Source organism: Eubalaena glacialis, chromosome 4, assembly GCF_028564815.1.
Source record: "Eubalaena glacialis isolate mEubGla1 chromosome 4, mEubGla1.1.hap2.+ XY, whole genome shotgun sequence".
NCBI classification, from domain to species: Eukaryota; Metazoa; Chordata; class Mammalia; order Artiodactyla; family Balaenidae; genus Eubalaena; species Eubalaena glacialis.
This window is the reverse complement of record NC_083719.1, coordinates 116,481,202-116,507,361: the sequence shown is the minus strand read 5'-3', so window position 1 is coordinate 116,507,361 and position 26,160 is coordinate 116,481,202. Positions and strand designations below refer to the sequence as shown.

The 26,160-nt window shown below is 39.9% G+C and overlaps 1 protein-coding gene, 1 long non-coding RNA gene and 2 other non-coding genes across 4 annotated transcripts in view; 3 read left to right on the top strand and 1 right to left on the bottom strand.

The window, feature by feature from the left end:
- The window catches only part of LOC133090956 (uncharacterized), a 154,405-nt gene extending 132,150 nt beyond the window's left edge, over positions 1-22,255 (bottom strand). Inside the window, exon 1 of the long non-coding RNA XR_009700832.1 lies at positions 22,151-22,255. This is a non-coding gene — a long non-coding RNA (uncharacterized LOC133090956). The remainder of the gene's footprint in view (positions 1-22,150) is intronic.
- On the top strand, positions 190-16,009 carry HSPA9 (heat shock protein family A (Hsp70) member 9). The gene is made up of 17 exons (XM_061189649.1): positions 190-386; positions 1,682-1,740; positions 1,961-2,048; positions 2,870-3,051; positions 3,806-3,930; positions 4,468-4,541; positions 4,891-4,997; positions 5,477-5,639; positions 6,604-6,696; positions 9,379-9,588; positions 10,693-10,920; positions 11,819-11,923; positions 12,704-12,821; positions 13,249-13,343; positions 13,600-13,692; positions 13,873-14,013; positions 14,319-16,009. Exons 1-17 carry the CDS (start codon positions 306-308, stop codon positions 14,394-14,396), a joined length of 2,040 nt encoding a protein of 679 aa, XP_061045632.1. The 5' UTR covers positions 190-305; the 3' UTR covers positions 14,397-16,009.
- On the top strand, positions 9,980-10,050 carry LOC133091602 (small nucleolar RNA SNORD63). The gene has a single exon (XR_009700937.1). It is a non-coding gene; the product is annotated as a small nucleolar RNA SNORD63 (small nucleolar RNA).
- Positions 11,406-11,476, top strand: LOC133091603 (small nucleolar RNA SNORD63). Its single transcript, XR_009700938.1, has one exon. It is a non-coding gene; the product is annotated as a small nucleolar RNA SNORD63 (small nucleolar RNA).
- Positions 22,256-26,160: the final 3,905 nt, after the last annotated feature.

The following is a 26,160-nucleotide window of genomic DNA, read 5'->3' as shown; positions in this document are numbered from 1 at the left end:
TCGTGGTCTCTCACAGAGCCCAGCCTGCCGCAGCCGGCACGGGAGGACACGCTTTTCCCTGCCATCATGCCACGAAGCGTATTAGCCATAGGCCCTGACTCCGGAAACAGCGTTCAGGTATTTTCTTATCAGGCAGCGCGGGCGGCGCCTCAGCAGAAGAGCGGGCTTCCAGGCCGCAGCGATCAAACCCCGCCCCCCACCTCACGTAGTTGGAGGTTTCCAGAAGTGCTAGCACTACCGCGCCGCGCAGTTCTCGGCGGTCCGAGCGCGTGTTTGCTGCCTCGTATTTCCACCATTTAGCAGCCATGATAAGCGCCAGCCGAGCCGCAGTAGCCCGTCTTGTCGGCGCCGCAGCCTCCCGGGGCCCCACAGCAGCTCGCCACCAGGTAAGGGACTGCCGGGCCTTCCCCGAGGGGCTCACGGCCTTGGGACTCAGCGCGGCAGGCCACGGCCTTCGGGGTCAGAATCCTCGGGGAGAGACGGGGAGAGACGGAAAATAACGGACGTTCAGTATTCAGTGCTGCCGGTTCAAGGCCTTATTCAGGGTTTTGCGTTCCTGTCTCAGGCCCTGCTGAGTCACACTCCTTGGGAGCCTAGAGTTTTACCTCATCAGGTAGCGGGCAGTGGTCCTGATTAGTCCTTTTGAGACGATTAGACAGTTTTGGTCTTGAGTAGAAGGACGATTGTTCGCTGTGAAATGCAGAGGGTGCGAGGACCCCGTTGCTATGATACAACGAAGGAAGAAAGAGTATCTGAGCAGTAAATTAAAAATCAAGCTCTGATTTTCTTGCTTACGAATATTTGACTAGTTAGCTCCCCAGAATTTTGTCCTCCGTTATTTCAGAAAAAATAAGCAAATCAGGAAAAGGCCATGGAGTGGTTGTTCATTATCGTGTAAGAGTAAAAACATACTTTTTGGGGAAACAGGAATTGTGTTTCTTTGCACTCAGGTTGGGTAAAAGAAGACTTGGAAGTAGTCTGAGGTGAAGATTGTAACAAAGGTCTTTGACACTGATGGGAAGCCACTCCTGACTTTTTTTTTTCCTCATAAACTGACTTCACAAAATTACTAATTCTAGTTCTCTTAAAGCAGTAGTTTGGCAAGGTCAGGGGAAATGTTTCTGATTAAGTTAAATCTCTACCTGCAACACGTAACATATGTGGGTCTTAGGTAGACAGTGCTCCTGATGATGAAATTGAGTAGTATTTTAACGTATTTTTACTTCTCCACGGGATATTTGGCAGAGTCTGGAAATAATTTTGGTTGTCACAACCTGGGTAGCCATGCTACTACTAGGTTCTAGTTGTAAAGGCCCAAGTTGCTGCTAAACATTCTGCAGTGCATAGAACGGCCCAGCTCCTAACAAAGATTTTGTTCAAAATCAATAGTGCCAAGGTTGAGAGACCCTTTGGTAATGTAATTCAAGATAATTTTATATCTATTCATTTCTCTGATTTCATTGGGAACATTTGTACTTTATTAGGCTTGTTTGTTTCAGTACCATAATGTCTCTTAGACATGAAATATTTTATTTCAGTATATTTTATACATGGTGACCACTCAGTGAACAGAATTGAAAGTCTCAACCTTTCATGTATTCTTCAGAAGAATAATTAAAACAAGCTCAAGTTTTCATATGTAGTTCATGGCTGATCCTTTTTTTTTTTTTTTTTTTTTAAGGATGGCTGGAATGGCTTTAGTCATGAAGCTTTTAGAATTGTTTCAAGGCGGGACTATGCGTAAGTATAATTTCATTTCCTTTAGCATTTAGATAATAAATATTAAGCCCCAGAGCAATGGTCTCTAAATTTGTGATTACTTCACTCAGAAAAAAAGACACAGCTAAGTTTATTTATAGAGTATGCATTTTGCCACAGTAGCAAATATTGTTTTCTTACAACCATTTTGGAGATCACTGTTAAGATAACTAATCATAGCATTGTTTTAAATGTCTTACAGATCAGAAGCAATCAAGGGAGCAGTTGTTGGTATTGATTTGGGTACTACCAACTCCTGTGTGGCAGTTATGGAAGGTAAACAAGCAAAGGTGAGCATGATTGGAAGCTCTGGATCATGTAGTGGTAACCAGTACACAATTCAGAATTCTGTGTCCTTTGGCTTAGATAAGGGACATTTTCAAAGCTGCTTTTATAATTCTTAAGACTCTTGTGAGGTGAATCTTTGTGCTTAATTGTATGCTGGTAATAAATGAATGGATTTGACTTCCCAGGATTTAAGTGTGTCCTAGTATAGATGTAAGACTACTAAGTTACCATTAGGACCCATTGGGATGACTTGTACTGTTGATTACTTCTGTAATTAAAGTTCTGCTTTTTTGTAAGTCAGTTAAACAAAGGCTGAAGGTGCAGGAACAGTCTAGAAGCAAGTGGAGCTCCAAATAATGCATGGGCTGCATCCTAAGTAAGGCATGTTCTTCCTTCTAGAGGAAGTAGAGGCTGTTCCTCCTTTGTTTGTGAAATCTTTATTCCCACCTGGTTCTCCTCAAGAATATTTGGAGCACCTGGATTTTTGAATTCCTTGTTGGCAGTTTTTTTTAATGCCTGAAACTTGTAGGCATCACCAAAAAATCAGAAGTAGATTTAACTCTTCGTATGGAAGGAAAGATTACGTTGTCCAAACATTGAGTACGAAAGATGTGATTTATATTTATTCCTGTTTTTTGGATGTTCTTAGTTGTAGATTGTTTGAATCTGCAATAGTAGTTGTTTACTATATCAGCATTCACAGAGCAGAAAAGTATGCCCATTAGTACTGTTCTTTAGTGTTTGTTCTGTGCCTTAAATGATTGATACAAAGACGCTAGTGGTGACTGGAACCTCATTCTCTGTCCTACTTTGGGAGTTTTAGGTGCTAGAGAATGCTGAAGGTGCCAGAACCACCCCTTCAGTTGTAGCCTTTACAGCAGATGGTGAGCGACTTGTTGGCATGCCGGCCAAGCGACAGGCTGTCACCAACCCAAACAACACATTCTATGCTACCAAGCGTCTCATTGGCCGGCGATATGATGACCCAGAAGTTCAAAAAGACATGTGAGTAATAGCAAAAATGTATTTATATGCAAAGGCTATACGGATGAATCTTACCAGCAGGATTCCTGGGGACAGGCCCTGCTCCTGCCAAAAGGGTATCTCCTTCAAAAAATTCAATTCTGCCTTCACAGATTAGGTCTTTGCTATGTGTGACATGATATATGAAGATTTGGCTAGTCATTCCTGGACCACATAAATTGGCGTTAAACACATAAGGTAGATAATGGCATAGGCGCCATCTTGATACTGATCGGATATGTTTTCAAGGTTCATCCTTGTTGTGGCATGGATCGGTATTTCATTCCTTTTTATGGCCAAATAATATCCCATTGTATGCATACATACTGCATTTTGTTTATCTGTTTGTTAATGGGCATTTGGGTTGTTTCCACTTTTTGGCTATTATGAATAATGCTACCATAAACATTTGTGTATAGGTTTTTGTGTGGACATATGTTTTCATTTCTCTTGGGTAGACATCTAGTAATGGAATTGGTAGGTCATATGGTATCTCTGTTACCGCTTTCCAAAGCAGCTGCATAAATTTTTGGTGAGAAGAATGTTCAGGTTTCATCAGGATGTTTTTACATGTTAATGATTGCTTTCTGAAGGTTTTTCATTAAACAAATTCCTGAAGTTCTCATTTGTTGGCCATGGATCTCTTGGGGTGGAAGATGGGCTTTCATGGTGTACGGTAACCTCATGGTAGGTTGTGCTGGCATGTTTTCTCAAGTATAATTTTTGTGTCTTTCAGTAAAAATGTTCCTTTTAAAATTGTCCGTGCCTCTAATGGCGATGCCTGGGTTGAAGCTCATGGAAAACTCTATTCCCCAAGTCAGATTGGAGCATTTGTGTTGATGAAGATGAAAGAAACTGCAGGTGAGAAAGCTTAGTTCATATCTGGGAAAATTCAGACAACTGCATGATTCCTCTGAGATCACTGGCTTCCATACCTCAGTGTCCTTTGGATGAGTCTGCAGTGGCTTTTATACAGAATACCTAGGAATGGCAAAACTTTATTACTCTTTCCCTACAAATTGAATTTCTCTTCCAAGTTTTCCTAATGGTGGCTTGCTTGTTTCTTTTTTCCAGAAGGGAAATCAAAAGACTACACATTAAGCTTTTGTGTCTGTTAGGTAAAACTTCCCATTTAAGAAACTAGTGGCTCTTTTAAATCTAAAATTAGGTCATTGTTGCTGGTGAGCCTTCACTAACATGTTAAAGGTGAGATCTTGGGTTTTTTAAATTGGAGTGTTTTCCTACAAGGTCTTTTCATGTTAGGTCATATGCTAAAAAACTATTGGGTGCTGTTTGTGACCTCAAGAGAGTGACACAGGTTGTTAGGCTACATTAATAATTGTAGCCTGTTTCATCTGATAGGGTCTCATGAATGATTTTCATTGATTGCTTTTCCAGAAAATTACTTGGGGCATACAGCAAAAAATGCTGTGATCACCGTCCCAGCTTATTTCAATGACTCTCAGAGACAGGTGAGTTTAATTATCATTTTTAATTTATTTATTTATTTATTATTTATTTTCGGCTGCATTGGGTCTTGGTTGCTGCACGTGGGCTTCCTCTAGTTGCAGTGAGTTGGGGCTACTCTTCATTGTGTGTGGGCTTCTCATTGCGGTGGCTTCTCTTGTTGTGGAGCACGGGCTTAGTTGCTCTGCGGCATGTGGGATCTTCCTGGACCAGGGTTCGAACCCGTGTCCCCTGCATTGGCAAGAGGATTCTTAACCACTGCTGCCACCAGGGAAGCCCCCCAATTAGCATTTTTATTCAGGAAATTAATGGTACCTGGGACACGGTGGAAAATGCTTTTTTCTTTTCTTATAGGCCACTAAGGATGCTGGCCAGATATCTGGACTAAATGTGCTTCGGGTAATTAATGAACCCACAGCGGCTGCTCTGGCCTATGGTCTAGACAAATCAGAAGACAAAATGTAAGTTTGTGCAGTAAATTCCACCTAGATTTGTGAGACTTAAGTTCATGGAACCTTGAAACTTATCCTAAATCATCATCTTGATTTCATAGTGATTGAGCCTTATACTTAGACTGGAAATGTACTGCCTTGACCTTTTCCCAAGGCTTTTATGGTCTGTGTTTTTCATTCATTTCAAGATTGTCCCTTGATTACTTTTTCTTTTTCAAGTACTGGCTGTGGTCATTTTTTCCTCTTGGTATGCCTGTTGGCAAGTATTCATCCAAAAGAGTGGTTTTTGCTTTTTAACATTTCATTTTAACTGTATGTGTATTTTACATGTTGCTGTTAGGGCTACCTGTTAAGACATATGTCACTTATGCAGTCATCAACTTTCATAATTATACCTGGGGGGGAAATAGCCAAGTTTATGTTGGTTTGGTTACTGAAGTCCATACGCTGTGATGAGTTTTGTTCCTGACGGCCTTTTTTCTTTCTAGCATTGCCGTATATGATTTAGGTGGTGGAACTTTTGATATTTCCATACTGGAAATTCAGAAAGGAGTATTTGAGGTGAAATCCACCAATGGAGACACTTTTTTAGGTGGTGAAGACTTTGACCAGGCCTTGCTGCGTCACATTGTGAAGGAGTTCAAAAGAGAGGTTAGTTACCAGTGTGGTTAATATGTACACATTGGAATACTGAGAATTTCTTTGTTCGTACTGCTATTTGCTTTGTTTTACGATTTTTTTTCCCTTAAGAGAGTGTTGAATAGGCCACTGAAATTGCATTTCAGTTCCATGGGTGCTCTGAACTATTCTGGTTATCGTAGCTTCAAATTGGGAACAAACAACAATTAAAAGGCTATAGCACCTGGTGTACAATAGTACTATGGCATTTTATATAAGGGACTTGAATATCTTTGGATTTGGGGTATCCGCATTTGACGGGTTGCTGTAACCAATTCCTCACAGATACCAAGGGATGACTGTATAGGTTTCCCCCACTATCTGAAAATTGAGCCTGCGAAACTTTTGATAAGTTGAAATGTCGTGAAGCTACACATTTTGCTAACAGATGCAAAACATAAATGGTTGTATGCTCACAGACAGTTCAAAGCTATGGTGGTGGTTTGGTGCTCAGATAAGTGTAGTTACTGGGGAAGGAGCTTGGGGTGCACACTGCCTCTAATGGCTCGCTGCAAAGCAAATGCTGAACATTATTTGTCCTTTTTGCCTTTTTTGTAAAAGTGAAAATCCTTTTTAGGTTTCATTTGGTTAGCAAAAACAGGTACTAATATAGATCTTTTATAAAAGGGAAGTGGTGTAAAGCAAACTTTGGAAAAGTGGGGGGATACCTGTATTGGAAAATGAATTATGGGAACTCCTTTTTTGAGCTAGAATCCTACAGCTGGAAAGAACTGAGAACAGTTCATCCTCTAACTCCAGACACATATTTCTTTTTCAAAGTAGGTCTTCTTTTTTCCTGTAGATTTTTAAGGGCAATAAGTAATTTCTGCTTGTTTATAAAGGTATGGCTCTATTTTGTTTTGTTACACCTTATCTCTGCAATTTAAGTAGTAGTCATTTTCTTAACACTAATATATTGTGTGTCTTCACTTTGTAGACAGGGGTTGATTTGACCAAAGACAACATGGCGCTTCAGAGGGTTCGGGAAGCCGCTGAGAAGGCCAAGTGTGAACTCTCTTCATCTGTGCAGGTGAGATGTGGACAAATTCCACCAGTCTTGATGGATCCTTTCAGCCTGAGTTTACTCGAATAGCATATTCTAATTGGCATAATGTCGGTCAGATTTTTTTTAACAGTTTTCTGGTTGGTGATAAAAAGCCTTTCCATTAGCAAAGGAGCATTATGTTTTTTATGGGTGAGCTGAAGCACCTAAATCAGGTTATGATTTGCTTTCCTGCTGCCACATGAGAACCTGGAATTAGATCTCCTGCCATCTTGCTATATCCCTGACACGGACCTAACATGCTGTTATTCTGTTCTTAGTGGTTAAGGCAAAGGGAGGCTTCATCTTTCAGAACTGGAGCAACTTTAGCACTCTGGGAAGGGAAGAGGTATTTATAGCATCTGTCATTGTGTTGGTAAAGTGGGTGACCTTCAGTCACATCTGGATTTTCTTTTCTTTTTCTTTCTTTTTAATAGCAGCTATAAGGAGTGACAAAGCTGTACAGGGTCATCCATGAAGTTGATGGTATTCCCTTGTCCTGCTGTCAGAATTTGCAGCACGATGGTTGGGGCCGAAATAAGTGGCATTACCAGAGGATAGCTTATAATTCTTCCCAGGGGTTGTCACTTTATGAAACGGGACGTTGGTTAGTTTTACTGTGGCTCTGTCCTGTTGATAGGTATTTGGATTGTTTTCCACCATTTTGCTATTATAGCAAGGTGTATTGACCATCCTTGTACATTAATGTTTGTGCATATGTGATTGTAAGTCTGTAGGTTAAATTTATAAAAGCACTTATTACCCTTGAGTTTATAATGTGGTTTGGGGAGGTGGACACTAATGAGAACATTATATTAATAAATGTCAGAAGTAATGTAGAGGTTAAGAGTTACTCTGCAGGCAGACTGGTGGAGATGAAGTCCTTATTTCATTACTTATTAGCTGTGTGACCCTGAGTGAATTACTTAACATTTCTGTTTTCTTGTCTATAAAATGAGGATACATGGTGCTCCATTCCCCCTTAGAGTTGTGAGGATTAGTAAATTAATACATGTAACATGCTTAGGACAATATGTAGTAAATAGTAAGTGGTACTCTAAATGTATGTATTAATTTTTTTTTAAAAAGCAAAGTTAGATTTATAATAAAGGAACCTGACAGGTGTTTGACATAATTAGGAGAGCTTCTGAAAGGTGAGTTAATCAGGAAGAGATAAAGGGTCAGGTAAGTATGAGGTTCTTGGGTAAAGACCTGAGTAAGGGTCAGTGTGGCTGAAGTACAGACTAGACTGGCAGGAGGAGCATAGAAGATAAGGCTAGAGGCTTTATAGATTGGGGATTTGGTATCTTTCCTGAGATAATGACAACTACTGAAAATTTTTAAGGTGGGCTGGTAACATGGTCAGATTTGGGGAAAGCACTCTGAGGTGGAGTGCTCTTTGTGGCAGCCTGAGTGGGTGTGGGAAAATGTTGGGAGGCTATTGCAGCACACCAGGTGGTGAGAGAGGAAGGACTTGGACCAGAGTGTGGTAGTGAGAGATACATGGTTGGAATTGAGAGAGAAGAGGGACAGAACTTCATGGTGGAACTGGCTTTCGAGGGTGGAGAACCCTGGAGTTTTTCACCTGGTCATTAATATATAGCATATAGAACCGCACTAATACAGTAACTACATGTGGCTATTTAAAATTAAATACAATTTTTAAGAATTCCATTTCTCAGTTCCACTAGCTGTATTTCAAGTATTCAGCCACATGTGACTAGTGGCTGCTGGATTGAAAAGCACAGATAGAGAACATTCCCATTGCCACAGAAAGTTCTGTTGGATTGCATTACTATAGATAATTTTATTTACTGATTTGGTTTGTTAACATTTTGCAAAGAAAAAGAAAATTGTTATTGGTGTTCTTGAAACTATATCCAATATCACTGTTTTTACAAAAGATGTGTTGATTCTCCCTATAAAGCATTTATCTGTCCAGGGTACTCTACCTGAAGAAAGCTGGTTAAGGATTTGCTCCCTTCAGTCTTTATTCCCTGTTGGCCTTGCTTTGTGAAGTTGGAGGGGCAGCATACACAAACTCTGTTCCTGGGGGTTCACCCCGAGACACCTGTTTCCGCATGTTTAGTAGTGAGTTTTGTTAGTCTAAATATTCTTAATCCATGCCTTATCAGGATTTTAGGTTTATTAAGTACTGTATGTTACATGGTGTGACTGTAGCAGTGTTAGCTACTCCCTGGGGATGTGATAGCAGTAGTCAGTCCTTGTAGTTCTCTTTAGCATTTTTGTTGTAGCTTTCTTAACCATCTTCCTGAAACTTGCAAAGCCCTGGTTTGGTGGCAGATTATTTGGTTCAGAGCATACCTTTCACATTTTTCTTAATGTGCAAGTAAATCTTTTAAAACTTGGTAAAAGAACACAGTAGTGTGATTCTTAATATATTTTTAATGGCAGGACAGACCGTTCTTCACCTCCTGAATGGGGATTTTTCCTGCTTCTCCATTCCTTTCTTCATTGTTAATAACATTTATAGTGTTTACTTCTGGGAAGATAAGAGGTTGAATCTTAAAGAGTCACTCTCTTTGGTGGCCGTTCATTTAAAGTGTCTGACCCGCCCTGTGACTGATCAGAGTCTTCCTTTCCTAGGGTATAGCCTTTAATTGAAGTAATAGAGAGACTTCACTACTGGTCTCCCTGCTTCCTTTGCAGACTGACATCAATTTGCCATACCTTACAATGGATGCTTCTGGACCCAAGCATTTGAATATGAAGCTGACCCGGGCTCAGTTTGAGGGGATTGTTACTGATCTAATCAGAAGGACCATAGCTCCATGCCAAAAAGCGATGCAAGATGCAGAAGTCAGCAAAAGTGACATAGGAGAAGTGATTCTGGTTGGTGGCATGACTAGGATGCCCAAGGTAAGGACCCATGGAATTCTTGACATAGAGAGCAGAGAGGGCCAACACATAATTATTTCTTAGGACATGACATATGGCTTATGTTGTGTAAGGACATGAATATTTGGCCTTTCTACCACGCCGACCTGAAAGGAGGATGAATTTGTGCCCTTGCTAAAGAGTTCTTAAAGGGTATTTTAAAAAAAGGATTAGGAAAGGGGAGAATGTCTTTGGGGTAGCAGCAAGGAGGATCCTGAACTTCAGTTTTATAGAATTTTTAGGAATGAAACAAAGTTTGCGGTCAGAGACAGCTTAACATCTTGGTACTAACTAGCCTCTATGGGCAATTTTGGACATGTGTTTTGCAGTATAGTGTTTGGGGTTTCTAAAGGCATCTCTTCAACAGAGATTTGTGCAATGATGCATTTTATCAACACATCATTCTGAAAAGACAGGTGTGTGGAAAACTAATAACTGAGCACAACCTGTTGATGGTGTAATTCTTTATATCTTGAATAGAACTATCTTGGGTCTTGATTTTCATAATTTTTCCTTTGGAGTACTTGTGCTTAGGAAAATGATGCATACAATAAATCTGAAGTGAAAAGGAGAGACTTTGAACCAGGCAGATATCTTTATGTTAACAAATTATCCCAGATGTTATTCAAATAGAACTTTTTCCTAGCATTAGTAAAATAAGCAGGAGGGGAAAACATGCCTCATACTTGCACCAGTATTGAATTACTACTGCTTCTGTTAAGCTAATTTTTAGTTGATATGTAGAAGAGGACTTGGACTATACAAATTAAGTCCCCTTGCCTTGTACCTTGTATTTCTAATTTGATGTGTTGCTTGGGAAACCAGATAACAAAATTTAGGCAAATTGTTCCCAAATTTAAAAGGGCTATGAATGAGATACTCAAGAGTAAAGTGTATGGGTAACCAAAGAATATACTTAACTCATTAACAAGAACTCAACTACAAAATAATTTGGGTAAATGTTCTTGGATCTGAAGCACCCTGTCCTGAGACCTGGTGGGGTCTCAGGACACATGTGCTATTCTCCCCTTCTCAGGCAATTGCCCTGAGTAGTGAGTGACAAGGTTCTTTTTTCTTGGTGCTCAGGTTCAGCAGACTGTGCAGGATCTCTTTGGCCGAGCCCCAAGTAAAGCTGTCAATCCTGATGAGGCTGTGGCCATTGGAGCTGCCATTCAGGGAGGTGTGTTGGCTGGTGATGTCACAGATGTGCTACTCTTGGATGTCACTCCCCTGTCTCTGGGTATTGAGACTCTGGGAGGTGTCTTCACCAAGCTTATTAACAGGAACACCACTATTCCAACCAAGAAGAGCCAGGTAAAAGCCACCCCACCCTATTTGTCACAGAGATACTAGGTTCTGTGAGGATGTGATTGTAGCCACTTCTGTGAGCTTTTCCTAGAAAACTTTCCTTTTTGTTTTGCAGTCCATACTAGGTGAATGTTGAGGGGTGGTAAGAATATTGTCCTTTGTTCTCTTTTGTTCCTGGAAAAGTTGTCTTTACCTGTCAGCCAGTGGTGATGATTTTAGGGAAGTCATCAATAGTCTCTCCTTCTCAGGATAATAATTGCCAGAAGGAGCCTCATCATTTGAGACTAAATTCCTATACTCTTCTGTTCTCAAAGGCAGTAAAAAGAATGGCGTGGCCGAGACCAGGGGAGTGTGCTTGTCTTCCTGGAGAATGATAGGGGTTCTGAGATATCAAGCCAGGGTTATTTGGACAATGGCTTGGTCTTAGATTAAGAATTATTTCCTTTCTCAGTTTTGGTGTTTTTCTGAAAGAACTATGGCTATTGCTATGTTTGCAGTGATGTATTGCCAACACATCATTCTGAAGAAAAGTGTGTGGTGATCTCCTATGACTATGAGCATAAAATAAATGTCCTCTCTCTGACCCATTTCTCTGGATGAGCATGTTTCAACATCTCGGTTTTTATAGCTCCTTCTCTTGAGGCCTTCTGTGCTAATGCTGCATCTTTGTACAATGCATTTGCTTAGCTGAAAACAATAGCTATTGTATGCCCTTTTGCTGTGCTAATCCTACTCCTGTTCTCTGTAAAGACATAAGCCTTTGTTCCGAACATAGTGTACATTAGGATTCTTCCAATGTTGGGATGTGAATTTCTTCCTTTGGTTTGTTGCACTTTGTAAGGGGGAATAGGCTGGGGGAAAAAAATCAGGCTGCCAACCCAGCAAGTTTCCTTTTTCTCCCTAGGTGTTTTCTACAGCTGCTGATGGACAGACTCAAGTGGAGATTAAAGTGTGTCAGGGTGAGAGAGAGATGGCTGGAGACAACAAACTTCTTGGACAGTTTACTTTGGTAGGTATTGGGAATCATGAATGTTATGCTCATTTTTTTATGGTGAAGTTACACTATTCTAACCCCTAATATTACCATAAACTGCTGACAGACATAGTCTGTGTTATCTTAGCATAGTATTCAAATGAATTCTGCAACTGGATAACCATGGCTTCAGTTTTTACCTGAAAGCCCTGCTTCTTGTGCCTTAGGAACTAAATAAAGAAGCTTGTAAGAGCCAGGGAAATGTTCATAAACAGTGCTTATTAGAAGAAATTCCTGATTACTATTTTACTACTTTGAAAGACATTTGATATTGTTACTGGCTGCTACTTCGTCATCGTCGTCTTTTTTTTTTTGGCCGTGCTCTGTGGCATGTGGGATCTTAGTTCCCTGACCAGGGATTGAACCTGTGCCCTCTGCAGTGGAAGCACAGGGTCTTAACCACTGGACCGCCAGGGAAGTCCCTTGTTTCTGGCTTCTAGTCAGCATCGCTTATTGCTTGTTGGGATGAATGATGGAAAAGTTTACTCTTCACGCATTGTGTGTCCTTAGGTACATAAAGCCATTGTGGTTACTTGCTATAGCCAACCTTCACTAGTATGAGTCCTATTTATTTCAAGCAGCAATGAAATTACCACCCTCACCGACAAACTCATGTTTTTGTACACTTAAGTGAAAGTTTCACTTGTTCCTCCCAGAAACCAAGTAATTTCTTCCCCAGAAGACCGTATAGGTTTTGGAAATAGAGCACTGGACCCCTTTGTGAGAGGAGCTTACTCTGGTATTTATTTATTCTAGATTGGGATTCCCCCAGCCCCTCGAGGAGTTCCTCAGATTGAAGTTACATTTGACATTGATGCCAATGGGATTGTACATGTTTCTGCCAAAGATAAGGGTACAGGACGCGAGCAGCAGAGTAAGTACTCTTATTTATTAAGACTGTAAGAGTGAGGTGAGGGACTTTTCTCTGTTGGCAACTAGACCCTCTAGATTGGGCATTATCTTTTCCCCTAGCCTCAGGGGAGGATGATGAGTCCTCTTTGCCCTCTTTCTCCTCAGTTATCAGTGTCACATTAACAGGTATGGTGTTTATTTCCCCAAAAAAGGCAAGCACTGAGCCTCTGGATTGCTGAAGTTTTTGTAGGTAGGACAGTTAGTTGTTCAGTGTATATTTTAGACCCTTGGTTTCCCTCTGCTTATTGTAGGACAGTAGGATATTCCCCTTCTTCATAATGCACATCAAGACAGCTACTCTGAAGAGGAGGATTCTTTTTCTTAATACAGTAGAGGAAGAAGCATATAATTTTCCTGGGAAATAATGAGGTGCCTTCTTTTCACTATAGTTGTGATCCAGTCTTCCGGTGGGTTAAGCAAAGATGATATTGAAAATATGGTTAAAAATGCAGAGAAGTATGCTGAGGAAGACCGGCGAAAGAAGGTGATTACTTTGCTCATAACTTCTATGTGAAATGCCTTTCTTATTTATTCTCAGACTTCCCATATCAAAATTTTCATGTTACAGAATCCAGCTAAAACCTTACAGACATCTCAGACCACAGTGATTTCTCCCTCTTAACTGTTTATACTCTGTTAACTGTATGTAGCCGTTTTCATGTTGTCTTCTTAGTGAGGACATTCAGCCAACTAGTTGATTGGGAAGTCTTCATTCATACTACATTTTTAATTTCTCTTAGGAACGAGTTGAAGCAGTTAATATGGCTGAAGGAATCATTCATGACACAGAAACCAAGATGGAAGAATTCAAGGACCAATTGCCTGCTGATGAGGTAAACCCTCTTTTAAAATAGCTCAAGAAGTTGGGAGGCATCATCACTAATGTCAGTGAAGGTCATTTTTGTGTGGGTCTTGATAGGAATTTAGTTTTTAAAAAATGTTTCTAAACATTCTGCTGTGTTATGGGATAAGAACCAGAAAAAGTGAGGGTCTGGTTTTGTTTTGTTTTTAAGTGCCACAAGCTAAAAGAAGAGATTTCCAAAATGAGGGAGCTCCTCGCTCGAAAAGACAGTGAAACAGGACAAAACATAAGAGAGGCAGCATCTTCCCTTCAGCAAGCATCATTGAAGCTCTTCGAAATGGCATACAAAAAGGTACAAGGCTGTTTTACTCAATGACTATTTTGCTCCTAACTTGATGTAACTGCTCTTGATTACTGTCACTGATGGCTCCTACATAGCCATTTATGGAACTGGGAGTATTGGAATTGGAAATATCCTTCTTCCTGCCTTCTTGACTACTTTGGGTGGGAGGGAGGGAGGGAGGGTGAGGTCAAAGGGAAGAAATCACTAAAACTGGGAGAGTGGAACAGTCAGGATATGGCTTTTTCGTTTTTAGTTCAGAGAGCAAACTGTCACCCTTAACATTAAACAAGTGACTCTCAAATGTTTTCTTATAGATGGCATCTGAGCGGGAAGGCTCTGGAAGTTCTGGCACTGGGGAGCAAAAGGAAGATCAAAAGGAAGAGAAACAGTAACAGCAATAAACTTTGGAGTCGAAAGGACAACATATTATGATGCTTGGGAGTGAAGGGATTTCCTGAGCTGAAATGGGCAAAACTTCAGTTTTCTACTGTGTTTTTGCAGTACTCTATATATAATTTCCTGAATATGTAAATTTAGTGACCATTATAGCTAATGATCATTTAACAAGTGATAATTCCCAACAGTACAAAGTTCACAGTATTCTGTCCCTAGCCTGTCATTCTTTTTCAGTTGCATGTAAAATGGGGGGAAAGATGATTTATTGATCATTCTAAAGATTTAACGTTGTTTTGTGCTGAAGTGGCTGTATTTTCAAAGGGGTGAAACCATCTCACACACTGAAGACAGTATCTGGAATGAGACCATAGGGGGATGAGATCCTTCTAGTTACCTAAGTACTGCTGTACCAGCCTGTGTGTATATGGAGTTCTTCAACTGAGGCCTTGCAAGGCAAGCCAGCTGTGCCATGTTGGGAGGTAGGGCAGGGGAAGCTAAATCAATGGAAAACTAAGCTAGCTATTTATGTGAGGTCCAGCTTCTAAAACACAAGTCTCCCAAACTTTCTGAAGGCATACTTTCCTAGCTACCCTTTGGCCTGTGTCTGGCACCTGTATCCCTGATGACTGTTCTTTTTGATCCATTCTGGATTTTTAAAAAAATAAATAGGAAAAGCATTTTGATCTCTTCTCTGTGAGGGGTGAGGCTCTGAGATTCAGCTTCAGAAATATGACATAAATCACATTTCCCAACTCCCTGACCTCAATACAGGATTTTCTAACACTGGCATTTGAATTTCTAACAAATTGAAAACTTGGGAAGGCCGGTATAATAATAAGCATTATCACCAAAGACAAGTCTGGTTCAGAGGAGGCTTTTTTTTTTTTTCCTCCCTAGCCCCATCTGAGGTTTGGAATGTTGAAATAGTCTAGCTCTCTAACATGAAAATCAGGCCTCCTATTTCCAGGCTGCTTTCTGCTCTAAATAAGTCCAACCAGAATTGGCTTACAGTAATGAAACACATCTAGTATTAAGTCCTAAGGTGATTTCAGTGGCTCAATAACAGGAACCCAGATTCCTTCTATAGTTTTGCTTTTTCATCCTCAGTGAGTTGCCTTGTCCTAATTTCTCTAATGTAGTTCTAAATATCACATGCTAACAACTTCAGAACCAGGAAGGTGACTGCATCTTAGAACTCACAAGTTTTAAGAATTACTTCTTAAGTTTATTTCTTAAAAATTAAGGGCTTCCCTGGTGGCGCAGTGGTTAAGAATCCGCCTGCCAATGCAGGGGACAAGGGTTCAAGCCCTGGTCCGGGAAGTTCCCACATGCCACGGAGCAATGAAGCCCGTGCGCCACAACTACTGAGCCTGCGCTCTAGAGCCCAAAAGCCACAACTACTGAGTCCTCGTGCCCCAACTACTGAAGCCCGCGCGCCTAGAGCCCGTGCTCCGCAACGAGAAGCCACCGCAATGAGAAGCCCACGCAATGAGAAGCCCACGCACCGCAACGAAGAGTAGCCCCCGCTCACCGCAACTGGAGAAAGCACGCACACAGCAAGGAAGACCCAACGCAGCCGAAAATAAATAAAATAAATTTTAAAAATTGAGATTGTTTACGTGATAATTATGTTTCTGGAAAATTGTTTATTAACACCCTTTTAAAAGCTTCTTGAGGTTTCATATGAGAAATAATAGGCTCAAGTTTTCAGCCACATGACCACTTGGTGGGAACCTTGTGGGATGTGCAGTAATTCTTTATGAAGGATTGTTTTGTGGCATGCTGGGGAAGATAATTAGCATCTCTGGTTGGCCCTTGCTCACTAAATGCGTCTAGTGTTTACCAATCATTGTGATAACTAAGCCTCTCAAGCATTTCCAAAACACCCCAATTTAGAACTACTTTATATTATTCAAGATTCATCTTTGAGATCAGTGAGAGGAGCCAAGCATGCCCTGAACAAAATGGGTTTTATTAGAGAGGTGGGGAGAAGAGCTGCTTGGGCAGGTACCCACAGATAACTGTCTCAAGCTGTGCCATGAGTGGTTAATATAGTAGTATTTCGGTTTCCTACTAATAAAACTAATAATAAGCACAAGCAGCCTTGAACAAAAATTTAAATTCAGATACAGTCTTCCTTTTGTGGTGACAAGTGCTTGATAGGTCCCAAAAGGAAAACTTCCTGGGATTATTCCAGTTGTCTTCCCCACTTAAAACTCCACCCTTGCTACACAACAGTACAACACATGTGATCTGACCCCTCAATACCTTTCTTTTCCCCTACCCTCCTACTGCACTTTGACCCTGCTTGGACAGTCTTCCCACAGATTTCTACCTGACTCATCCCTCACTTTTTTCATAAGTCGTAAGGTTTGTTTTTTTTTTAATTTAGTCATAAGGTTTTGAAATGTCATAAAACATGCTGCCTTCAAGTCCCTGTCATTTCCTATCCTTACCCTACTCTTGCTCCACAGCAGTTATTACCACCTAATTTGTCTTTCCCCCCATTGCTATGGTCTGAATTTTTAGGTTCCCCAAATCCCTATGTTGAAATCCTAACTCCTACGGTGATGGTATTAGGAGGTGGGGCCTTTGGGAGGTGGTAGATCAATAAAAGGGGCTCTAGAAATCCCTGATCCCCTTCCACCATATGAGGACACATTTAAGTTTATGACCTGGAAGAGGGCCCTCACCTGACCATGCTGGCACCCCGATCTCAGACTTTCCAGCCTTCAGAACTGCAAGATAAATTTTGTTTATAAGCTACCCAGCCTGTGTTATTTTGTTATGGCAGCCTGAACGGACTAAGACCCACCATTTTAAGTTTCAAGAGTCCAGAAACTTTTGTTCACTGCTATTTTCCAACATTAGAACAATGCTTGGCACTTAAGCACTCAAATCTTTTGTCAAATCAGTCTCTCCCACTGTCCAAAACTCTTGGGTGGTTTGGTTTCTCCGTTTGAGAGAGAAAGGCCTTAATTTTTATGTACAGATTATACTCTCATCTGTCAAGAGTTCTAGGGGCAACAAACCAAACCCAGAAATTAGAACTTAACTGGTAAAAGATAAGTCTTAATTAGGAAAAGAACTCAAGGAGAAATTAATAGTAATGTTTAGAGGACTAAAAATGTGGCCTGAGGTATTCCTGGGCCAGCAAAGGGGGAATACCAATGACCAGAATAAATGCGCAACCCTCTTTTATACTTCCTAGGTATAAAAGTCCAATTCTGTTGCTGACTCTCTTGAAAAAATTTACCCAAGTGGAGTTTTTTCTCAACTTTTTATTTCAAACCTATTCTTAGAAAATTAAAAGAACGGTATAATGAACACACATAAAACACCATTCACCTAGATTCAATTAGCATTTTGCCACATTTGCACTCTCACACTTGTGTGTGTTCACTCTATTAATGTTTTCTGAACATCATGACACTTCAGCCTAAATGTTTCAGCACTCTCAATGTTCTCCCCGCAAATATTATAATCAGGAAATTTAGCACTGATATACTACTACCATATATATAGTCCATATAAAAATTTCCCTGATTGTCTCAACTTTTTCATCTAAGGTCAAATCAAAGATTGCACATGGCATTTAGTTCTACCTCCTTTTCCTAAGAATAGTTCCTTTGCCTTTTTGTCTTTTCATGATGTTGATAGTTTTGAAGGGTACAGGCCATTTGTTTTACAGAAGAGCCCTTTGTTCAGATTCATCTGGTGATTTCCTTGTGCTCAGCGTCATGTACACATTATTGGTAGGGATACTACGTAAGTCTTGTGTCTTAATCAATGCATCAATTACCAGGGAGAACAAGATATCAATTCTGTGCTTTGCTCCACACTTCATTCTTAAGATAACCTTTAATAAGTAATCTGTGGGGATGGCTTAATTTTAAGTAAAACATTTATACTAGGGATTCTATAGCAAGAAGGAGCAGTAAAGAGAAAAGCAAGTCCTTACAAATGGTACATGAGAAGATCGGGAGTAAAGAGACAACTCAAAATTTGAAAATAAACTGCTTCAAGCAAAGACCCTTCACTATTTCAGATACCACTGTGACTCCATTCTCCAGTCCTAAGGCTGCTTTGTTAGGGCTATGTCTCCACCTTTCCTTCCTCTGGTATCAGAAGAACAATGAAATGAGTGAAAGCCCTAGATAGAGGAGCTATAAGGCAACCTACATTATTCAACCTGTGAAGGAGGTAATGTAGCATTTACAGAAAGAACCACTGAAACAGCCATTTTAGTAGGTCAAAAACAGTTGAATATCACCAATTTCATATTGTTAAACCTAATTACAATGCACCATCAATCCCATTTCTGCTGCGGTAAGTCAGGAAATGGAAATCTATCTTCACACTAAAGAGAATACTGCAGCTGAACCAACCTTTAATAATTAAGCTGAGTGAGATCCCAGGAAACAGGAAATGTTCCACCTAAACCGTAAGCTCTTAAACAGGTTCTTGGAGCCCCTGACCCAGAGGGTAGAGATTTGGGGCAATGGTTGGGAAGTGGGGAGTCCACGTGAGTGACTTCAGGGGGTCCATAAACCACTGATTATAAAATGCAAGACTGCAAATATTAATTTTTCTGGGGAAACGGTCCATTGCTTTTACTGATTTCTTGAAGGAATCTGTGACCAAAAGGTTAAGAACCACAGATTTCCTAAATGGGAAACCAATCTACCTTACTAGTCTAACTGCTTAAATTCAAGCCATACGCCTTGGTCCACGTCCCCCTTGCCTTTAGCCATCTCCTCAGTCTTGCCTTTCCATATCTTAAGTATCCTTGGTCTACCCTCTTCTATGAAGCCTTCCCCATTCAGCCCACACTGGCTGTTTCACTCAAATTCTTACACTCTTATTTTTCAATTTTTTAATGTTCAATTCAGGAACTTATTATAGCTTTTAATATTTTCTCCCATCTTCCTTTGGATTATTCTGAAGCAAATTCCAGAAATCATAATTTTACTCTAACATTGTAACTCTAAAAAGGTTATTCTATAAAATATAACAATATGATCACATCGAAAAAAATTAACAACTCCTTAATGGCAAAAACTTGAATGTTCAAATTATCCCAATATTTTCAAAAGCTTTTTTTTTTTTTTTTGGCCACGCCACGTGGCATGCAGGATCTTAGTTCCCTGACGAGGGGTTGAACCCGGGCCCCCTGCACTGGGAGCACGGAGTCTTAACCACTGGACTGCCAGGGAAGTCTCAAAACTTTTTCAACTGTTAAAGAGTCAGGAGCCAATAAAGGCCATACCCTATATTGGTTATGTCCCTTAAGTCTCTTTTAAACTATAGGTTTCCTTGCCTCTTTTTCCTCTGCTTTGCAATTTATTTGTTGAAGAAACTGTGCCACCTGTCCTGTAGTCCTGTAATCTCCTACATTCTACATTTCACTGATGGCATTCTTACGATGTCATTTAACATGTTCTTCCATCCCCACTTGGTCTGACTCAAGTTAAGCTTTTTGACAAGATTAGTTCATCAGAGGGTATATAATTCTGGTTGGCTCTTTTGTGATGTTAGCAGCCACTGATGATCATTACCTAGATCTCTAATTTCATTAAAGGTATACTATTCTACTTCTATCTTTTCTTCATTTTTTTATATGGAATACCTCTCTAGTGAGAAACTTCCCCTCATAACAAGTAACTAGTTACCCTGAGGTAGAGTTCATATGGGAAAGGCTTCTTTATGTACTGGATTTTAGAATGAGTTAGATCTGTAGTATTAATCAAAGGTGAGACCAGTGAGATTTCTTGGGTGTCTTTGTGAACTCACGGATTTTAACTTATTTAATGTGCTTCAATTCACTGCAATTATTCTTATTAATGCTCAAATTCTTCTAACTTTGGCCTTGGTAGGCTTTTCCTACTGGCTTAGTTTTGACAAGACCGCATTAGTAAAGGACAGTATCTTCCATAAACGGTGTTGGGAAAACTGGACAACCACATGCAAATGAATGAAAATGGACCACTATCTTACACCATACACAAAAATTAACTCAAAATGGATTAAAGACACGAACGTTAAGACCTGAAACCATAACACTTATATAAGATAACATAGACAGTAAGCTCCTTGACATCAGTCTTGGATTTTGGGGATTTGACACCAAAATCAAAAACAATAACAGCAAAAATAAACAAGGGGGGGAGGTACACCAAACTAAAAAGCTTCTGCACAGCAAAGGAAACCATTAACAAAATGAAAAGGCAACCTACTGAATGGGAGAAAATATTTGCAAATCATATATCTGGTAAGGAGTTAGTTCCCAAAATATATAAAGAACTCATACAACCCAATAGCAAAAAAATAATTAAAAAATGGGCAGAAGACATGAATAGACATTTTTCCAAAGACACACAGATGGCCAAACGGTACATGAAAAGGTGCTAAGCATCACTAATCATCAGGAAAATGTAAATCAAAACCCCAGTGAGGTATCACCTCACACCTGTAGAATGGCTATTATCAAAAAGACAAGAAATAACAAGTGTTGGCATAGATGTGGAGAAAAGGGAACACTTGTGTACTATGACTAGAAATGTAAACTGGTGCAGCTACTATGGAAAAGAGTATGAAGGTTCCTCAAAAAATTAAAAATAGAACTACCATAGGATCCAGAAATTCTACTTCTGGGTATTTATCCAAAGAAAACAAAAACAGAAATTTGAAAAGATGTATGCACCTCCATGTTCACTGCAGCATTATTTACAGTAGCCAAGATATGGAAACAACCTAAGTGTCCATTGATGAATGAATGGATAAAGAAGATGTGGTGTATATATACAATGGAATACTATTCAGCCATTAAAAAAAATGAATTCCTGCTGTTTGTGATGACATGGATGGAATTTGAGGGCATTATGCTAAGTGAAATAAGTCAGACAGAGAAAGACAAATACCGTATGATCTCATTTATATATGGAGTCTTGAAAAAAACAAGCTCATGTATACAGAGAACAGATAGGTGGCTGCCAGAGGTGGGGTTGGGGGTGGGGTGGGAGTGACGGGGTGGGAGTGACAGGGGGTGAGTGAAATGGGTGAAGAGGGTCAAAAAGATACAGAGTTCCAGTTATAACATAAATCAGTCTTGGGGATGTAATGTATAATATGGTGACCGTAATTAATTATACTATATTGCATATTTGCAAGTTGCTAAGAGAGTAAATCTTAAAAGTTCTCACCACAAGAAAAAAAATTATTTAACTATATATGGTGATAGATTTTAACTAGACTTATTGTGATCACTTCACAATATATACAAATATTGAATCATGTTGTATAGCTGAAACTAATATGATGTTATACGTCAATTATACCTCAATAAAAAAACAAAAAGTCTATCGGGGTATTAAAAGTACTTTAAAAAAAAAAAAAAAAAAAGGACCCCCAGTAGTCTTCGTTCCTTTCCTTTCTTACTGATATAGCAAAGTGATTCAGGCTCAATTTGTTCATTTCTGCCTCAGTCCTATAAACAGCTACTTCTTTTATACAGTTATCTATCTGTTTAACATTCCTATATCTTTTTTCCCCTAAAAAAAGACCATAAATTTAAGGACTGCACTACCTCTAAAAAGACTGTTCAGCACTTACCCCAGCACTCTGCTAGACAGAAAACTAGTACGTGATAAGTATTTACGGAATTGAACTAAAAGATTAGCATCTGTCTAGCTATTCTACAAGGATCTGTACTGAGTCAAGACAGGCAGCACTGGAAACATTAAGCACTTACCTCCTCCCCAGGTGGTCCAATGGCATGGCTCAATCTCACTCTGCTAATTATTCTTTCATGTTATGGGAAGACCTACTCCAGCTAGTGAGTGCTCCCTAGAACAAGGATTCTAAAAAAAGAAAAAAAATTTTTTTCTAGAGCTGAAAGAATGAGAAAAAAAGTTCTCTATGTGCATTTTCTTAAAGTTGGAAATCATTATAAGGTAAAGCATTTAATGGTCCATATCTGCTTAATTTAACAAGGCTACAAATTAGTGTAAAGATGTTCGGTTATCTAGAGAGGAAACTGCTGTCATTCCTTAGTTGTAGTTCCCCTTCCCACTGAAAGGTTACATTTCACCACTAGGTGTCCACAGGGGAGGAAATGATACCTTACACTGGCCCATTTCAAGTCACTTTCACACACATCTACACTCCACAATTAAGCAACTGTGCCTTATGTCAATTTACACAAATCTTCAATCCTTTGAGTTTTATATTGTACCATATAGGTCTTCTTCATAGACTTTTACTTACTGTAAGATTTTTTTATTTATTTAAAGATGGAATCTACAGAACTGCAGTCCTTAAATTCACTATGCTTAAGTACAGCCAAGAATTGAGGGCAGACTACACATTATTGATCTCTACTTCATGAACCTGTAAGCACTTTAGAGATAATCCAATCCAGAGATATTTCAAACTTTTTTATTTTTCTAGGCACAGAAACTTTTTTCTTTTTGAACAACATACTATATGTAACTCTTTGATGGATGGACGGGGTTAGGGAAAACACACGCAGTTACTAAGATACCTAGGAAAACGTCATCCATTTTACTAATATAGTTAGGGTTATAAATACCCAATATTTTAAACTCCAACTCTGAAAAGTTCTGAATTTCTAACAATCATTAACACACCAGCCATGGAAGCAGCAGATAATATCCCACAGACCTATTTTACTGGTCCCCTCTTTCCACCAGAAGGAAAAAATCCCTAAGAATTGTACTTTGGATCTGTTCTTCCTTTAGTTTCTCAAACTTATTTTCTGCTAGAGAATGATGAAGTGAGTAGTGTCACAGATCCTCAATAGAAAGAGTATAGAAAACAGCAGAAGAGGACAGAACAAATTACGAAAAACTAAAAAGAGAACTAAAATTCACTGGTGACACATGCTTGCTGTAAATGGTACTAGGAACTTCACACAAATTATTCAATCCAACAATAGTCCCAACAAAATAGATGGGATCCCCATTTTACAGACAAGAAAACTGAGATTCTGCAAGATTTAAGAAGTGACTTGTTCAAGGTAAGGAGGAGAGTGAAGCCTCAACCCTAAGACTTCCTAGCTCCAGAATTCTTTTCCTTAACAACCCCACTGACTTCCAGAAGAGCCATGGGTTTGCCTTAGCAAACCTTTCCACAACCATCCCTTCCCGCCTTCTCCACCTTGGCTACTCCTAAACTGGCCTCCACATTAGCAACCAATTATTTCATTCTGTACCTAACAGCACTTTGTTCTCAAGCTGCTATAGGTGTTTTCAACATCAAAACAATCCATCCCTTTCCTTTCCCCTGAATCCCCACCTATTTACTAGGAATGTCACCTATACCCCATATTTAAAATTATTACCTAATGTTAGAGCTGGGGGAAAAGTTCTGAGGTCATCAAGAACAAATCCTTCATTTTTCAGAGGACAACCTGTGCCTAGAGAGGTTATATATTCTGCATTTTGAAAAAAATCTTTATCACCGTTATATTACAGGAGGTTCCTCCTGAACACTGAATGGTCATGGCCTCCTTCTTGCCAAAGGAAATAGCATCCCTGTTCTATTCCTCCCAAATCTCTTCTACTAGAGATCCATGCCAGCTTTTGTCTCTAACACACTGATTTCCAACTCTAAGTGCAGAGATGGTGAATTTGCAGCAACTAGGCAAGTAAGCTTTTAGGGCTACAGTTAAACTGCCTGGATTTAGAATATTCTAAGAAAGAAATTGCAGGAATATTACTCAGCCATAAAAAAAGAACAAAATAATGCCATTTGCAGACACATGGATGGACCTAGAGATTGTCATACTTAGTGAAGTAAGTCAGACACAGAAAGACAAATATTATATCACTTATATGTGGAATCTTAAAAAAATGGTACAAATGAACCTATTTACAAAATAGAAATAGAGTTACAGGTGTAGAAAACAAACTTACGGTTACCAAGGGGGAAAGGGGAGGAAAGGGATAAATTGGGAGACTGGGAATGACATATACACACTACTATATATAAAATAGATAACTAATAAGAACCTACTGTATAGCACAGGGAACTCTACTCAATACTCTGTAATGACCTATAAGGGAATAGAATCTACAGAAGAGTAGATATATGTATAACTGATTCACTTTGCTGTCAGCAGAAACTAACACAACATTGTAAGTCAACTATACTCCAATAAAAATTAAAAAAAAAAACAAGTTGCATATCTTGGTAATCACCAAATTTCAAGGATTCAAAGGTTAACAAACAGCAATTCTATCTGGGATGTCACCATGCTTACTTCAGCATGAATCACAAAGAAAAGCCTGTGAGCTAGTCTAGAAAGCCTGTAAAGCCATCACACATGGACCTGAAGCAACACTATAAACATAAAAATGAGCAGGAAAAGAAAATAAAGGCAACCTAGCATAAAAAGTAGGAATTGGGGCAAAGGGAGTGAAGTAGGGAAAATCAAAGGACATGGTAGACAACCAGTCAGTAAGCAGTGTTTATGACTATTTAAGAAGGCCCATTACTAAGCACAGTGAATGGCACACAGTAGAACTACAATAAATATTATGAGTTAACATATGCTGAAAATTACAAAATGGAACCTAAAGAAGAGATTCCACTCTGGGAATTCATTTGCTGGGGGAAAGAAGACTTGCCCTCCATGTCCTCACCCTGAGCAACTCCCTTTTACCTTTCTTTGCCTGAGTTTCCCAATGTATGAAATGGGGGTAAAAGCCCCATTTCCAAGGTGTGGACAAAGTTGAGATAACATGCAAAAAAGGATTCAAAGCTCACACAAATGCAACCGCCTGAGAGCACCACTGGCATGTCTCATAAGCAATCTCAAATTTAATAAGCACAAGATGAAACTTTCAATAATCCCCCTCAACCTGCTCCTCATCTTGCCCATCTCAGTAAAGGAAGCCATTTCAGTACTCTGGCCGTCATTCTTGCTCTTCCTCCTCATCCAACCCATCATCCAGTCCTATCCATTCTAACCTTCAAATATCATTCACTTCTATCTGCACTGTCATCACCCTAATGTAAGCTACAATTATCTCTCAAATTACTGACCCTGCTCCAGCACACCAGCTTTTGCAGTTCCTCAAATGTGCTACGCTCCCTCCTGACAAACTCCTGTTCACCCTTTGGGTCTCATTCTAGAGTTTTCACTCACTCCTCATTCATTGCACTCTCACACCATTTTGAAGTACTTATGTATTTGTGCAATTATTTTCTTACACAAACGTATAAAATCACAAACGGCTATAAATCCAACTAAACTAAGAGCTCCACGAAGGTAGGCACTGTGATTTGTTCGGTTCTCCTCATGAAAACCGGGCCTGGCACACAGTTTAGGCCCAAATATTTGAATGACTCCAGCTGAGGTGGAGACATAAAGTAGCCAACTACAACTCCTAACTCAAAAAGACAGCTGCCCACGTTGCTTCAACACTCTCCCCACCTCCACTCTCAACAGCTCAGACCAAACCATTCATGGCATCAAATACCTCAGGTCTCCAACCTCAGACAGCCCCTGCTTTCTCCACACCCCACCCCATAAAGTTCCAGGTCCAAAGAGAACCCCTCAGCCCTGGGGCGGGAAGGAACGTGCCTCTTTTGCCCCTGCGGGTGTCGGGGTGCCGGACTACCCAGAAGTTTCCTAATCCGGACACCCTGGCCGAGCGTCTGAACACTAGTCCGCGCAGCCGTGACGCACTCAGGCCCGAGCGCTTCGTTAACTATGAAGCAGCAAAGTGCGAGGCG

Bases quoted from the DNA above. Each gene is read 5' to 3' on its own strand.
- HSPA9 (XM_061189649.1), top strand. From the start codon at position 306: ATGATAAGCGCCAGCCGAGCCGCAGTAGCCCGTCTTGTCGGCGCCGCA. The intron at 5,640-6,603 runs GTTAGTTACCAG...TTCACTTTGTAG, and splicing joins TGAAGGAGTTCAAAAGAGAG to ACAGGGGTTGATTTGACCAA. The intron at 12,822-13,248 runs GTAAGTACTCTT...TTTTCACTATAG, and splicing joins TACAGGACGCGAGCAGCAGA to TTGTGATCCAGTCTTCCGGT.